This window comes from Oncorhynchus mykiss, chromosome 13 (genome assembly GCF_057628025.1).
Source record: "Oncorhynchus mykiss isolate SJ-2025 chromosome 13, ASM5762802v1, whole genome shotgun sequence".
Taxonomy (NCBI): Eukaryota; Metazoa; Chordata; class Actinopteri; order Salmoniformes; family Salmonidae; genus Oncorhynchus; species Oncorhynchus mykiss.
In genome coordinates, this window is record NC_143034.1 from 36,373,363 (window position 1) to 36,389,961 (window position 16,599).

A 16,599-nucleotide genomic window follows, 5' to 3' on the forward strand; every position below is an offset into this window, starting at 1 on the left:
GACGCAGTACGCCGACGACACTTCCTTGCTGTTGTGAAAGGACTCGTGCCTGACAAGGTCCCTTGCCATCTTTGGGAATTTCACCCGAGCGTCGGGAGCGGTTCTGAACCATGCAAAGTCTTCCGTCAAGTTTTTCGGAAGATGGCGCGGTAGAACGGATGTGCCTGGGGGGTTATCTCTCTGTGAAGGGGCCCTGAGGATTCTCGGGGTTCATTTTGAGACCTCCGGCTCAGCGACGCTAAACTGGAACATGCGTATCGCAGTGGTACAGAGGAAGCTAGCAATGTGGAAGGCTAGGTATTTGTCTTTTATGGGCAAAGTCCTGGTCCTAAAGGTGGATGTGTTGCCGTCTCTTTTGTATGTGGCATACATCTATCCATTGCCGGCTTGTCTGAGGAGGCCTCTAGTGAGGCTTGTGTTTCAGTTTATGTGGAGTGGCAGGTGCGAGTGGGTCGCCAGGGCACGCATGATCTGTCCCATCGGGGAGGGAGGTAGGGGGGTACCACATTTCCCCCTCAAGCTGGACGGCATTTTTGTTTCTTTCTTGTTGACGGAGCTTGCTCGTCCGGTTATACACCCGTCCGGTTACCTCCTGCAGGTTTTCTTCTAGTATAAGGCGAGAAGTGTAATGGTGTGGTCTAACACGGGTCCTCGGGCGGAACAGCTGCCGTGGCATTTTGGCCATGCGGCCAAGTGGCTGCGTGCACACCCCGAGGTTGAAGTTGCCCGAGTAGGTTTAGACCACAGGCACCTGTACGAGGAGGTCATGCAGTCAGGGAGTCCTGCGCCTGTAGCGGGCATCTCGTCAGTGGTCTGGGAGGGAGTGCAGGCGCGGGGCCTGGACAACAGGCTCAAGGACCTGAATTGGTTGGGCCTCCATAAGTGCTTGCCGGTACGTGCCATCTTGTACCGGTATAGTTTGGTGCAATCCCCCACCTGTCCAAGATCCTCTTGTGGCAGGGAGGAGACTGTGCGCCATGCCTTCTGGGACTGTGCCTTTGCCGGACTAGTCTGGGCTAGGGCACGGGTAATGCTAGGTGTGGTTAGGAGTGATTTTGTTTTGACATGGGCTAGGCTAGAGAGAGGCGTAGGGAGAGCAAAGGGAACGGATAGAGACAGGTTTCTGCTGTGGCTTCTCATGAGTCTCTTTAAAAAGGGACTGTGGGAAGCCAGGCAGAATTTAGTCAAGACAGGGAGAGATTGGGGGGGTGGAAGGGATAGTGAGAAGGGTGGAAGGTGATTTGAGGGGGAAGATGAAGAGGGAGGAGAGGAAGTGGGGGAAGCATGCGGCACGGGAGAGGTGGAAAGGGGGTTTAGGGCTGGGAGTGTTAGAGTGAGTTTGGTAAGGGGATAGATTAGGGAAGGGGAGATAGGGAAAGGGTTAGGTATTGGTTAGGTATGACGGGGAGGGACGATGCTCCCCTGAGGTTTGTTTTTGTTTGATGTTTTTGTAAATTGAATTAATTAAGAATGAATGAGAAATATGATTTTGTAATAGTATGAATGGTATTGATTGTAATAAATTATTTTAACCACCTTTTTGGTTTGCTTCCTGTCTTTACGTTTGGTGTGGGTTTTTCTTTTGTTTGTCGCTTCTTGGGCGGAGTTGATGGGTCTCATGGTGGGTGTCTTTTATGTCCCAGTGTTTGTTACTAGTCAACTTTCAATGGACACCCCCATTGTGTCTTTAAGAGCCCCTCCTATAAAACAAGCTTATATTTTGGGTTGGATATTGCATCCAATTATTCATATTTTAATCAATGGCATTTCCATAGGGTGCTCATTAGTCTTTCAGTTGTTATTCTTCTGTTTTTTTAATCCTCTTATGTTTGTTGTGTACTAAATAGTTGTTTATTTATATATTTTTTTTGCTGTGAAGCCATTGTGTTGCATCCATGTCTGAAATGTGCTGTATAAATAAAGCTTGATTTGACTTGAACATATTGCAAAACAAATTAACCCAAGGACTGACCAATCAACAGACTCTTGGTCCCTTTTATTATCCCCCTTGTCCCTTTGAACTAGACCAGGTACTGTGATACAGCTGCTCTCTCCTCCTCAATGCCATGAATTAGACCAGGTACTGTGTTACAGCTGCTCTCTCCTCCTCAATGCCATGAACTAGACCAGGTACTGTGTTACAGCTGCTAAACTCACTGAGATGAGGTCCAAAGCCCCCTCCTCCACGGTTTCCCTAACCTAAACTCACTGAGATGAGGTCCAAAGCCCCCTCCTCCTTGGTTTCCCCAACCTAAACTCACTGAGATGAGGTCCAAAGCCCTCTCCTCCACGGTTTCCCCAACCTAAACTCACTGAGATGAGGTCCAAAGAGGTGACGTCTAATAGAGGTGGTTTGATGAGTAACTTTGCCTGAAGACTTGTTAGGTTCCCAAGCACTTTAATTTGTTGTCCATGTTTAATGGAAAGAGACAGCAAAGTTAAGCCCAGTGTGTAGCAGGTGGACATTGGGTTTGATCTAGACCCTGTCAGTGTGCCAGGTGGACATTGGGTTTGATCCAGACCCTGTCAGTGTGCCAGGTGGACAGTGGGTTTGATTCAGACCCTGCCAGTGTGCCAGGGGGACATTGGGTTTGATTCAGACCCTGCCAGCATGGCCAGAAATGTATTCCAAGGTCAGTAACTTAACCACAGAACCACCCCAGACCTTTCATGCATGACTAAAAACACCTAAGTATTAGATTTACTGCCATGGTCTAGTATGTCACTGCCTCAGACACCATTCACAATGCTGGCTGAGGTACGAGTAAAGCATGACATATTATTTCCTAATTGTAAAAAATGGCAAGGCTTTAGCTAAGTGGGCTTTTCCATTGTTGATGAAAGCAGGGGAAGTGTTGTGAGTAACAGAACTGCCTGAGATGTGAGGGATGGGAAACTGCTCACTGATTGGCTGTAGTGACATGGGTCCCTCCAAAAATCTATCATTATTCCAACTGACATGTCAAATTCTCCCCCAAATCTACCACTAATAGGCCAAGCCTCTGCAGACCCTGTCTTGTACTGACAAACAGAACAAATCATTTGACATTCAAATATGTCATTTTAAATAGTTCAATTCAATCCAGCTGAGCCTTTTTAACACAGACAGTTGTTCCTGCTGTAGATGTTATGTCTTTGTACAGATCTAGGATCAGTTCGTTTTATATGCTCTCTAACATAGACAGTTGTTCCTGCTGTCGATGTTATGCCTTCACACAGATCTAGGATCAGTTTGTTTTATATGCTCTCTAACACAGACAGTTGTTCCTGCTATAGATGGTATGTCTTTGTACAGATCTAGGATCAGTTCTCCTCCACAATGCATACACAGTACCAGTAAATTGTTTGGACACACCTACAAATTCAATGTATTTTCTTTATTTTAACTATTGTCTACGTTGTAGAATAATAGTGAAGACAACACAACTATGAAATAACTCATATGGATTCATGTAGAAACCCAAAAAGTGTTGAACAAATCAAAATATATTTTATATTTGAAATTCTTCAAAGTAGCCACCCTTTGCCTTGATGACAGCTTTGCATACTCTTTGCATTCTCTCAACCAGCTTCACCTGGAATGCTTTTCCAACAGTCTTGAAGAAGTTCCCACATATGCTGAGCACTTGTTGCCCGCATTTCCTTCCGTTCCGATTCATCCCAAACCATCTCATAGGCTTAGTTGTGTTGTCTTCACAGTTAACTCTAATTAACTTTTTTTCTGCAGCAGAGGTAACTCTGGGTCTTCCTTTCCTGTGGCAATCCTCATGAGAGCCAACTTCATCATAGCGATTGACGGTTTTTGCAACTGCACTTGAAGAATCTTTCAAAGTTCTTGAAAGTTTCCGCATTGACTGACCTTCATGTGTTAAAGTAATGATGGACTGTCATTTCTTTTTGCTTATTTGAGCTGTTCTTGACATAATATAGACTTGGTCTTTCAGCAAATAGGGTTATCTTCTGTATACCACCCCTACCTTGTCACAACACAACTGATTGGCTCAAATGCATTAAGAAAGAAAGAAATTCCGCAAATTAACATTTAACAAGGCACACCTGTAAATTGAAATGCATTCCAGGTGACTACCTCATGATAGATAGATGATAGGAGATATAATTATGGTCAACAGATAAAAGTCAAAATAAAACATAATAAAAAGTACATTTGAATGACACTAAGTGGCAGTCTTTTTACAACTAATGCCGGTTTGCCTGAGGCTGGTGCCGTGCAGGTGTTGGTACACATGCATATACATACACTCACTCACTCACTCACTCACTCACTCACTCACTCACTCACTCACTCACTCACTCACTCAAATAAACACATTCAAGAACACACATATACATGTAATAGTGCCAGACATGCACACAAACATATACAGTTGGCATTGCTGTTATGATTTTAGTTGTCATTGATGTCCTTTGTTTTAAATGTATTTTTTGCATTGTTGTTTGCTGTTTTCTTCTGTCTTTTCCTTTTTTCTCTTTAGTTCATTATTTTGGTTGTTGGTACATTGGGGGGTTCTTGGGGGTGGGGAATGGAATGAATTGTTTTGTCTTCCTGAGGGGGGACAGTGGGAGGGGTCTCGAATGGTTGAGGGACAGCTATTGGGGAACTGTGGGGGGATCTTGGAGGGTTCGGTTTCACGTTTTTTGGCCTGGTGGTAGATCGGTGAGCAGGGCATTGACCCTGGATGCTTCTGTGTGTTGCTCTGAATGGGAGTCTGTTGGGTGACTGGTGTGATGTAGTTGTTGAGTGGCTTCACTGCAAGTATATTGTATGTTAATAATATTCCATTTTAAAAAATTAAATCGAAAAAAAACAACTTTTGCAAGCTTGAGCTAGATATCGAGCTAGTGTGACCTTCCTGGTCCCGTTTCTCAAGTCAGTGAGTCAACACAGGAAGGAGCAATGGATGGATAGTTAATTTATGTCCAAAGCTGCAATGATGGGACACACACAGTATGGATGAATGATCAGTGGTGACGGGATGTAAATAGCACTCCCACAGCAATTCTCCATAAATATGCCCTATAATATACTAACAAAAAAACAGTTGAAATGTCGATCAAAGTTATTGTGATCTTATAGTGGATTTAACAATTCCTACTAATTCATAATTTACTATATTAAATGAATCAATTGTTTCCATGTGTCTCATATGCACTACATCAGAATAAACTGTCATCCATTTTAGTGTCAAAATATATCAAATTAACCTGGAAAATTACCCAATGTCCGAAGAAGTATAATACACCTAAACTAACAAAACCGGGCTAATAAACTGGCTGGTGTTCATGTTTTATTTATTTATTTCACCTTTATTTAACCAGGTAGGCTAGTTGAGAACAAGTTCTCATTTACAACTGCGACCTGGCCAAGATAAAGCATAGCAGTGTGAACAGACAACAACACAGAGTTACACATGGAGTAAACGATAAACAAATCAATAACACAGTAGAAAAAAAGAAAGAGTCTATATACATTGTGTGCAAAAGGCATGAGGAGGTAGACGAATAATTACAATTTAGCAGATTAACACGGGAGTGATAAATGATCAGATGGTCATGTGCAGGTAGAGATACTGGTGTGCAAAAGAGCAGAAAAGTAAATAAATAAAAACAGTATGGGGATGAGGTAGTTAAACTGGGTGGGCTATTTACCAATTGACTATGTACATCTGCTGCGATCGGTTAGCTGCTCAGATAGCAGATGTTTAAAGTTGGTGAGGGAGATAAAACATATACTTTATACATTTGTCATAAATTACCAGCATTGACGGGACACAGTGTGGATGAATGATCAGTGGTCGACAGGGTAAAAATAGCACTCCTAAAGAATATGCATTTTCCGTTAGATACCAATTTGAAAGAGGGATCTTTAGCATAAAACCCACATGGAAAACTGAGATTTGGCAAACAGCTTACTTGACACCAAACCAACATCAGTAGTTACTAAAACATAAATTGCTAATGTATGATTTAAAACGTGGATTTTATGATGTAATGTCAACTTTATACATTTCTATCCCAGGACCACTCAATTTTCAAATTCTCCAAAAATCTGCTGTGGATTACATAGAATCCCTTACCTTTATCACTGAGTGTATTTACACCGAGTGTAACGTTAACACACGAGCAGCGCAGTGGTCTAAGGTTCGGCGTCTCAGTGCAAGAGGCATCACTACAGACCCTGGTTCAAATCCAGGCTGTATCATAACAGGCCCTGATTGTGAGTCCCATCGGACAGAGCACAATTAGCCCAGTATTGATCTGTGTTAAGGTTTGGCCGGGGTAGGACGTCAATGTAAATTAGAATTTGTTCTGAACTAACTTGCCTAGTTAAATATATTTAAAACATGTAGCTTCACTACACCGTTACACTGGCATACAAACTCAGTGGCACAGAGTAGATCATCCATATGACCTTGTCAATAGTGCATTGTGGGTAGTTTAGAAGATTTCCTGAAATAAATTAATAAATATGTAATTACGCAAAAACATAACTGTTTGTCATTATAGGTAACCATAAAGTGACTACAACTAGCTTACTAAGTCTTTACACTTGTGAGTAAAAACTAATGCTTCCTACACTTTAACTTGTTGTTTGAAGATAAAATATACATTTTACTCAACTGCGTTACCCACTCCAGTCAGCAGATGGCGGTCTGGGAATTTAAGGTTGTGCTGTTTTGTGACGTGTAATCTAGTGCACGGAACGCTTCTTTCAGCAGCAGCAACAGTTAGTCAGACACCTCGATAGCTTGCTAGACAAAAAAAGCAGAATCAATAAGATCTTTAGACGCTTTAATGTTTATCAGCCACTGTTTTAAACCCTCTTCTGCCATCTAGTTAGTTATCCGATTTAATTTCATATTTACGGTGTTGTTATTAGTCAGCTAGCGGGCTGGTTAAGGTAGCATTAGCCTAGCTAACATCCCCGACCATGCGGTCACTAAGCTACTCCCCTTCTAAAGAAGAGGTGGATATCACAGTAAAACAAGAAGTAGAGGGTGAGGCTGTTACTGTGAAAGAAGAGGAAGACGCGTTCAGAGTGAAAGAGGAGGAGGATGTTACAGTTAAAGGAGAGGATGGTGCAGTTTATGGAGTGAAAGAGGAGGGAGAGATGACTGTTACATCGAAAAAGGAGGAGGAAGAAGAGGAGGAACCTGGATATCTGGGCCCGGTTTCCCAAACGCATCTTAAGGCATCCAATGGTTCTAACGATGAATTTAGCCATAAGATGGTTTTGAGAAACCGTCCCCTGATCAACACTAGTAAGTACTGTCTTAAAAACAGAGGCACAAACTCTGCAGTTGTTGAACTGATGTTTGGTGTTAAAGCGGAAATCTGCAATTGCTACATCCATATTGTGTATTTTTTATTATTTATTTCTAGCTTGTTTTCTATTTGGAGTGCAAATTATCTTACCTTTTCTACCTATCTGCTTGCCAGTTATGGTTGTCATATGCACATTTTCATGGAACAGTTTAATTTCATTTATAATAGTATCTCAAAATCATTGTCTATGATTAATCTACATTCTATCTAAATCTGAATGAAATCTAAAAGTAACTTTTATTGCCATTGACAACTATGTAAAGAATTCCCTACATAAAGCCTACAAAAAAAACATTGCAAATACATATCCTATAAATCACATGGCCTGTCTATAACGAACTTGAAACATTGTATAAAATATTCTGGGCCCTCAGGTTCCCGCGCCAGTGAGTTTGGGACAGACACAGTTGTCAGCCATTTGTGTAAGGGATAAGAAGTAATCGGGTATTTTCCACTGGATCAGCGCATTACATTTTTCCCTTTCGTGCCGAGTGGTTATCGAAAGGGCGAGAGCTGGAAATGTTTTTCACATACTTTATAGGACTATTCTCATTTGCAATTGATTTTGATTAGACTTTGTTTACTTGCTGTTTGAGGTGAAGAGAAATTAGCTTTGAGAAGCTCCTCAGCTCATTAGTGGTGGTGCGTTAAGACAATCAGAAATACTATCAGAATTCCCCAAATAGGCACATTTATAGGCCTACATTTGCGCTCAGGCCAGGTAGACTAGTCCTACTTCTATATCCCTAGTAGGTCTATGTTGTTAGGTTAGGTTAGGGGTCCTACAGTAGGTCTATGTTATTGTTAGGTGAAGTTATGGGTCCTACAGTAGGTCTATGTTGTTGTTAGGTGAAGTTAGGGGTCCTACCATAGGTGTATGTTGTTGTTAGGGGTCCTACAGTAGGTCTATGTTGTTGTTATAGGTCCTACAGTAGGTCTATGTTGTTGTTTGGGGAAGTTATGGGTCCTACAGTAGGTCTCTGTTAGAGGAAGTTATGGGTCCTACAGTAGGTCTCTGTTAGAGGAAGTTATGGGTCCTACAGTAGGTCTATGTTGTTGTTAGGTGAAGTTTTGTGCCAATTTGGCAAGCACTTAGTGTACAAACCCTCATTAATATTTAACCTTAACCCTAATTAATAATTAACCTTCATAATTTGAATAACTCAATCATCGATGTTACTACTATGGGCCTTTAACCATCTGTCTGAATTTGTTGTTCACACAGGAGAGAGACGTGACTATCGTGGATCTTCTTTGGAGCCTCAACAACCTCATGATGCTGATGAGGCAGAGAAGAGTCTCTCCACATTAGAACACCTCAAGAAACACCAGCGGAGACCCACAGGGAAGAGAACTCACTGCTGCTCTGACTGTGGGAAGAGATTCACCTCATCAGCGGGCATTAAAATGCATCAGAGAATCCACACAGGAGAGAAACCTTTTAGCTGTGATGAATGTGGGAAGAGATTTACTCAATCATCCAGCCTGTCGTCACACCAGAGAACACACACAGGAGAGAAACCGTTTAACTGTGATGAATGTGGGAAAAGTTTTACTCGGTCAACTGGTCTGATATCACACCAGAGAACACACACAGGAGAGAAACCTTATAGCTGTGATGAATGTGGGAAGAGATTTGTTACATCTAACAGTCTGACTAAACACCGGAGAACACACACAGGAGAGAAACCATATAGCTGTGCGCAATGTAGGAAGAGCTTTACTGAGTCTAGCAGTCTGACTAAACATCGGAGAACACACACAGGAGAGAAGCCTTATAGCTGTGATGAATGTGGGAAGAGATTTACTGAGTCTGGTTGTCTGACTAAACACCAGAGAACACACACAGGAGAGAAGCCTTTTAGCTGTAATCAATGTGGGAAGAGTTTTACTCAGTCAACTGGCCTGATATCACACCAGAGAACACACACAGGAGAGAAACCTTATAGCTGTGATGAATGTGGGAAGAGATTTGTTGCATCTAACAGTCTGACTAAACATCAGAGAACACACACAGGAGAGAAGCCTTTTAGCTGTAATCACTGTGGGAAGAGTTTTACTCAGTCAACCAGCCTGAAATCACACCGTAGAACGCACAGAGGAGATAAATCTTATAGCTGTGCTCAATGTGGAAAGAGTTTTACTCAGTCAACCAGCCTGATATCACATCAGAAAAAACACACACAGGAGAGGAATCTTATAGCTCTGCTAAATGGGGGAAGAGTTTTACTCCGTCTAGCAAGCGGACTACACACCATATAACACACACAGGAGAGAAATCTCAGCTGTGAGCAGTGTGACCAGAGATAATCTGATAAAATACCTATGATCAAACATCAGAAAATACATACATGAAGGAGTTGTTTCATGGTATCAATGAAATAATGTCTCAATGTAGAATGTTTTAACATTGTAGTAGGATTATTTTAATAATGTCACAATGTAGAACTCTAATCGTTTGCCCCTTGTTCTATTGATTTCAACATGATCTGGATATTAGCCCCAGGGGGGAAATCCAGGCTCTGAATTGAAAGAGTACAATTTATGTGATGTAACAAAAATTGACTCTCAAAAAAAGAGTTGTGTTACACTTACCGTGTTGGTGACCCACTTGAATCAAAATGCAACACTTCAAAATGTAGCTAGCTGTTTTCTACAAATTGTACTCAGGGATGTACACATTATTCCCAGATTCCGTGTGGTTTTTGAGCTGTTAGTTTTAACAGGACGTGCAACCTCATCTCCCTCCTCTTGCACAAATGATTTTAGCGATGAGTTATGACAAATAGGTGGTGTTCCTTTGTTTAGCGACCCCTACATTTAAATGCATCACTCCAAAATGTAGTTGACTGTCTTCTGCAGGTTGTCCTCTAACCAGGGAGGTAAAAGATATCTCCCATTTCCATGTGTTTTGTTTAGTTGTGTTAGTTTCAACAGCACAAACAACCTGATTTACCCCCTAATCGATATCAGTGGTATATTGCTGCTTGTCAAAACAACAGCGTTTCTGGTGCTTGTTTTAAAAAATACAAGTAATATGAATATTGTGTCAGATGTTTGTGTATGCAGTACATTTTAATTTAGTTTTTAATATATCGCAAACTGTTTCTGCATATTGGTTATTGATTAAACTGTGTACAAACTGTGTTTTATAGCACATTTTATGTTTAGGTTTTTAATATATCACAAACTGTTTCTGCATATTGGTTATTGATAAAACTGTGTACAAACTGTGTTTTATAGCACATTTTATGTTTAGGTTTTGGTTATTGATTTGGACACGTTAAAACTGTGTTTTGACACTGGGCTACCTAGCAAAATGTAATTAAAAATAAGACTATGCAACCAAATATTTCATATTTACATTTCATGTAACATTTAGTAATCATAATTATGTAACCAACTGACAGTTTTTGGGTACAATTATATTGACATTGTTGCCCTGCTTTTAGAATATCCGCATTCATTCTCAGATGTGCCAACCCAAATGTACGAGAGCATGTGGTAAGGACAACTTGGTTGCTGATTGTCTCAAGGGTGAGCAGTCAAAATATTTGTGTTGTGCATTTAACCAGTGTGTTACCATGGATCACAATTTATTTTGACACGTTTTTCCGTGTTGGAGATGAGTTTTATCTCTTATTCTTATCTGTATTTTTTTTAAATTGCACTGTTGGTTAGGGGCTCTTAAGTTAGCATTTCACTGTTAGGTCTACCTGTTGTATTCGGCGCATGTGACTAATATAATTTGATTTGAGTTTTGTTTGAACCAAGTGGACGAGAGTTCTCGAAGCTAGTGAGTTTTCGGAAGACGAGAGTTCTACAAGCTAGTGAGTTTTAGGATTCTATAGAAAGAAAAAGGAGAAAAAATATATACGATTATATATTATTATTTAGAAATATGTGTTGTTTTCTTTTTTTAATTGTTGACAGCCAGTAGACATCATGTTTATATTATAGAAGGTGAAGCATTGTAGTTGATTATAATGTGAAATGGAAGTTGTTTTCTAGTCGGTTGTTCAACTGAAATGTGTCTTGGGCACACTGGTTGGTGTTACCTCGTTAGTCAGTATGTGTTACACCTGTGCTGGCTTGTCCATCTCGTTAGTGGGAAGGTGTTTCACCTGAGCTGGTCCAGGTTCTATTTAAGAGTGTCTGGCCCAGTGCTAAAGTCGTCTTGATAGATGTGGAGAGTCAACACCTTTAGTTGCTCCACCTTTTTGGTTTAAGATGTTTTTATTTCAGGTTGAAGCTTCTTTCTGAAGAGAGCTTTTTTTTGAAGAAGAAGAAAAATGAATACAAACAAGCAATCCTGGTCGGTTCCGGGGATTGGTATAGCAAATACCGTAAGATTTTCATGGACTGAAAAGGAGATGGAACCTTGGAGCAGGGAAACTTTTGGAAGGACCATATTGATGGGATGCCTCAGGATAGAGGTGAAGGAAGTACTCTGCCTTCAAGGCAACCCAAATGAAAAGGGTTTTGATGTGACGTTTCACAAGCAAGAGAAACATGATGATGTATTGAAGATGGCAAAGGAAGCGGAAAGAAAAGGACCCCTGTGCCATTATGCGGTGACCAGCCTGGCAAAGAACAACTTCAGGGTGGTCACCGTAAACATGTACAATCCGCACGTGAAGGATGAAGAAGTGAGGGCCTTTCTGGGGAGATACATGGACAATGTCTCCTCAGCGAGGTACCTCAGGAACTCCCTGGGTTTCTGGAACGGGAGGAGAGGGTTCCAGGCGTTACTCAGGGAGTCCCCGAAGAGTGTGGATGGCTACCTCCATCCTCCGGTGATGTTCTCCCTGGGGGCTGACAGGGGAACATTCTACTATGCACGTCAGTCCCCGTTCTGCAGGCGTTGTATGGCCTACGGCCATATCCTGGCCTCGTGCAGTGCCAAGAGGTGTCGATTTTGTGGGTCGGACGAGCACGAGGCCAAGGAATGTGACGAGCCCAAGGCTTGCCACGGGTGTGGCTCAAGAGCACACCTGTGGCGTGATTGCCCGGCTCGTCACAGGTCATACGCGTCTGCAGCTGGGGGGCGAGCGGGGGATGGGGGGAGGAAAGAAAGGACGCGTGCGGATTGCATGGATGGCACAGGGGAAAGGACGGAGAAGGACGAAGAAGGGAAGAAGGAAGAGGCGAAAAGAAAGAGGAGAGAAGATGGAAAGAAGGAAAAAGAAGGAGAGATTAAAAAGAAGGTGGAAGAACGTGGAGGAGCAGAGAAGAGGGAGAAGGGGACAGTGGTACGAGAAGGAGTGGAAGAGGGAAGGGGGACAGTGACGGAGAAGGAGGGAGGAGTGGATGTGGGGGAGGGGGGGGGGAAGGAGTGGGGGGACAGCCTGCCAGGCTTCCTCGAGGTCGAAATGAGGGATTTGGTGGAGGGGTTAGCGGGGATGGGACGTTGTGTCTCCCCGCTACCTCCTTCACCAAAGAAGAAAGGGTTAAAGAGGGGGAGCTTGGCAGGAAGTGAGAGGGAGGGGGGTGTGGAGGGGGAGGGGGGGGGTTAAGAGAGTGGCAGGGGGGGGAGGGGAGGGTAATTTGTCCTCCCGGTTTGCCTCAGCCCCTTGCATTTTAGTGGATGATTCCAGTGAGGGGTCGGTGGGTTGTTTGCTAGAGGGATCCCAGCTCCTGTTTGGGGAGATGGGGTCCCCTATATGCAGCCCAGAGGCAAACGGGGAGGGGGGGATGGTGGGTGGGGAGGGAGGACCCAACACACTGCCTGGGTCATGGGTTGGGATGGAGGACAGGGGGGCGTCAGGAGAGGAGAGGACGTCCCCGCCGGTGGAGATGGACCAGGGGAGCATCGGGTGAGTCTCCTGGTTTTTCTTTGGGTTTTGGGGTTTTTATTTGTTGTAAATAATTAAATGAATAGTTCTGTTTCTTTTTTTAGTCTAAATGTTAGGGGGTTAAGAGATAATGTTAAAAGGAGGGCGGTTTTTTGTTATTTAGAGGGTGTGGGGTTTGATTTCTGTTTTTTACAGGAGGTTCACCTGAGGGATGGTGGGGATGTGTGTAGATTTAAGAGGGAGTGGGATAAGGGGGAATCTTTTTGGGGCATAGGAGGGGTGCACTCAACAGGAGTAGGGATTTTGTGTGGGCATAGAGAGGTTAAAATAGAGAACACTTTTGTAATAATGCAGGGTAGAGTTTTGGGGATAGATGTTAAGTTTAGAGAAGCTAGATATAGGTTAATTGGGGTGTATGGGCCACAGGTGGCGGCAGACAGGAGGGAGATGGTGGACTGTCTGGCGCCCCTGGGTGTTACAAACAGGCACTTGGTGATAGGAGGAGACTTTAATATAGATTTAGGGGTAGGCGGTGATAGCAGTGCAGGTGCCATCTCTGGGCTAATGGCTTGCCATGGTCTGGTTGATGGTGGCCTGCACACTACTCCGGCAATGGTCGGTTCTACATGGCGCAACTCCAGGGGGGTTGCGCGGAGGCTCGACTACATTTTTGTATCCAGGTCTTTGGGTCAGTTGTCTGGGCGGCTGTTGCCTGTTTTCTTCACGGATCACGACGGGGTGTTCCTGCAGGTGGGGTCGCCAGTCTGCCTCTTCGGTAGGGGGTACTGGAAGTTAGATCGGGATATACTGGAGGAGCAGGCTTTCGTTGATGCATTTTTTTGTTTCTTTCGGAGGCTTGACGGCCTCCGGTCCATGTGCGAGGGGGTGTTAGAGTGGTGGGATTTAGTCAAGGGGAGGATAAGGGCTTTTATAATAGGATATTGTAGAAGGAAAAAAAGGGAGGAAAGGAGGGAGGTGGATCGTATCCAAAGGTTAATTGAACTCGAGTACGAGGCAGTCAACCTCGGCGGGTCGATTGACTGGGAGAGATTCGCAACCCTAAAGGCGCAGCTCAGGGAGCTGCAGGAGCAGAAGGCTCGAGCTTTCATGGAGCGTGCGCATAGTGGCTTTCTAGAACATAATGAGACTTGTTCCGCTATGTTCTTTAAGTCGGTTAGAGCCAGACAGAGTAGGAAGGTAATGAAGGGAGTTAGGGAAGAAAATGGTAGTATAGTAAGTAAACCAGAGGAAATGGTCAGGGTGACAACTGATCATTTCCAAGGTTTATTTAAGGAAAGGGAAATAGATGTAGAGCAGGGAAACGTGTTTTTAGAACACTTGTCCCGGCGGTTGCCAGAGGACATTAGAGACGTGATGGAGGCCCAGATCTCACTAGAAGAGGTTGAGAGCGCTCTTAGGAGGATGGGAAAAGGGAAGGTGCCTGGGATGGATGGGCTGCCGGCTGAGTTTTACCTCAAGTTTTGGGGTATACTTGGACCAGTGGTTCTCGAAGTCTTGAAGGCCATCCTTGAGACGGGGGTCCCGGGGGGATCAATGGCTGTTGGTGTGCTGTCACTTCTTTATAAGAAGGGGGAAGCAACTGACCTTGGCAACTGGCGGCCATTGACCATGCTGTGCGTAGATTACAAGATTCTTGCAAAGGTTTTAGCAGACCGGTTGCACACAGCCCTTCCCTACGTCGTCCACGAGGATCAGACGTGCGGGGTAGAGGGCCGCTCTATAAGATGGAACCTACAGTTGATCAGGGATTCCATCGCTTGGGTTGAAGATAGAGGGCTGCCTTTAATGGTAGCAGCGCTAGATCAGGCGAAAGCTTTTGATCGCGTGAATAGATCTTTTCTATTCAGGGTGTTAGGTAGATTAGGATTTGGGGAGAAGTTTATAGGATGGATCCGTACTTTATATGTCGGAGCGGGGTGTCGAGTTAGTGTAAATAGTCACTTAGGTGACGTTTTTGACCTCTCGTCTGGGGTCAGGCAGGGATGCCCACTCTCGGCTCTCCTCTTCGTTCTGTACATGGAGTCTCTGGGGGCTGCCATTAGGGCAGACACAGGGGTGGAAGGCTTGTTGATCCCTGGAAGCGGTGGGCTGCGTGTTAAGATGACGCAGTATGCCGACAACACTTCCTTGCTGTTGTGCAAGGACTCGTGCCTGACAAGGTCCCTTGCCATCTTTGGGGATTTCACCCGAGCGTCGGGAGCGGTTCTGAACCATGCAAAGTCTTCCGTCAAGTTTTTCGGAAGATGGCGCGGTAGAACGGATGTGCCTGGGGGGTTATCTCTCTGTGAAGGGGCCCTGAGGATTCTCGGGGTTCATTTTGAGACCTCCGGCTCAGCGACGCTAAACTGGAACATGCGTATCGCAGTGGTACAGAGGAAGCTAGCAATGTGGAAGGCTAGGTATTTGTCTTTTATGGGCAAAGTCCTGGTCCTAAAGGTGGATGTGTTGCCGTCTCTTTTGTATGTGGCATACATCTACCCATTGCCGGCTTGTCTGAGGAGGCCTCTAGTGAGGCTTGTGTTTCAGTTTATGTGGAGTGGCAGGTGCGAGTGGGTCGCCAGGGCACGCATGATCTGTCCCATCGGGGAGGGAGGTAGGGGGGTACCACATTTCCCCTTCAAGCTGGACGCCATTTTTGTTTCTTTCTTGTTGACGGAGCTTGCTCGTCCGGTTATACACCCGTCCGGTTACCTCCTGCGGGTGTTCTTCTCGTATAAGGCGAGAAGCGTAATGGTGTGGTCTAACGCGGGTCCTCGGGCGGAACAGCTGCCGTGGCATTTTGGCCATGCGGCCAAGTGGCTGCGTGCGCACCCCGAGGTTGAAGTTGCCCGAGTAGGTTTAGACCACAGGCACCTGTACGAGGAGGTCAGGCAGGCAGGGAGTCCTGCGTCTGTAGCGGGCATCTCGTCAGTGGTCTGGGAGGGAGTGCAGGCGCGGGGCCTGGACAACAGGCTCAAGGACCTGAATTGGTTGGGCCTCCATAAGTGCTTGCCGGTACGTGCCATCTTGTACCGGTATAGTTTGGTGCAATCCCCCACCTGTCCAAGATCCTCTTGTGGCAGGGAGGAGACTGTGCGCCATGCCTTCTGGGACTGCGCCTTTACCGGACTAGTCTGGGCTAGGGCACGGGTAATGCTAGGTGTGGTTAGGAGTGATTTTGTTTTGACATGGGCTAGGCTAGAGAGAGGCGTAGGGAGAGCAAAGGGAACGGATAGGGACAGGTTTCTGCTGTGGCTTCTCATGAGTCTCTTTAAAAAGGGACTGTGGGAAGCCAGGCAGAATTTAGTCATGACAGGGAGAGATTGGGGGGTGGAAGGGATAGTGAGAAGGGTGGAAGGTGATTTGAGGGGGAAGATGAAGAGGGAGGAGAGGAAGTGGGGGAAGCATGCGGCACGGGAGAGGTGGAAAGGGGGTTTAGGGCTGGGAGTGTTAGAGTGAG

The 16,599-nt window shown here is 44.6% G+C and overlaps 1 protein-coding gene across 1 annotated transcript; it reads left to right on the forward strand.

Moving 5' to 3' along the window:
- Nucleotides 1-5,569: 5,569 nt before the first annotated feature.
- LOC110487388 (uncharacterized) lies at nucleotides 5,570-10,694 on the forward strand. The gene is made up of 2 exons (XM_036942390.2): nucleotides 5,570-7,280; nucleotides 8,570-10,694. The coding sequence occupies exons 1-2, from the start codon at nucleotides 6,950-6,952 to the stop codon at nucleotides 9,604-9,606; spliced, it is 1,368 nt and encodes a 455-aa protein (XP_036798285.2). The 5' UTR covers nucleotides 5,570-6,949; the 3' UTR covers nucleotides 9,607-10,694.
- The last annotated feature ends 5,905 nt before the right edge of the window (nucleotides 10,695-16,599 follow it).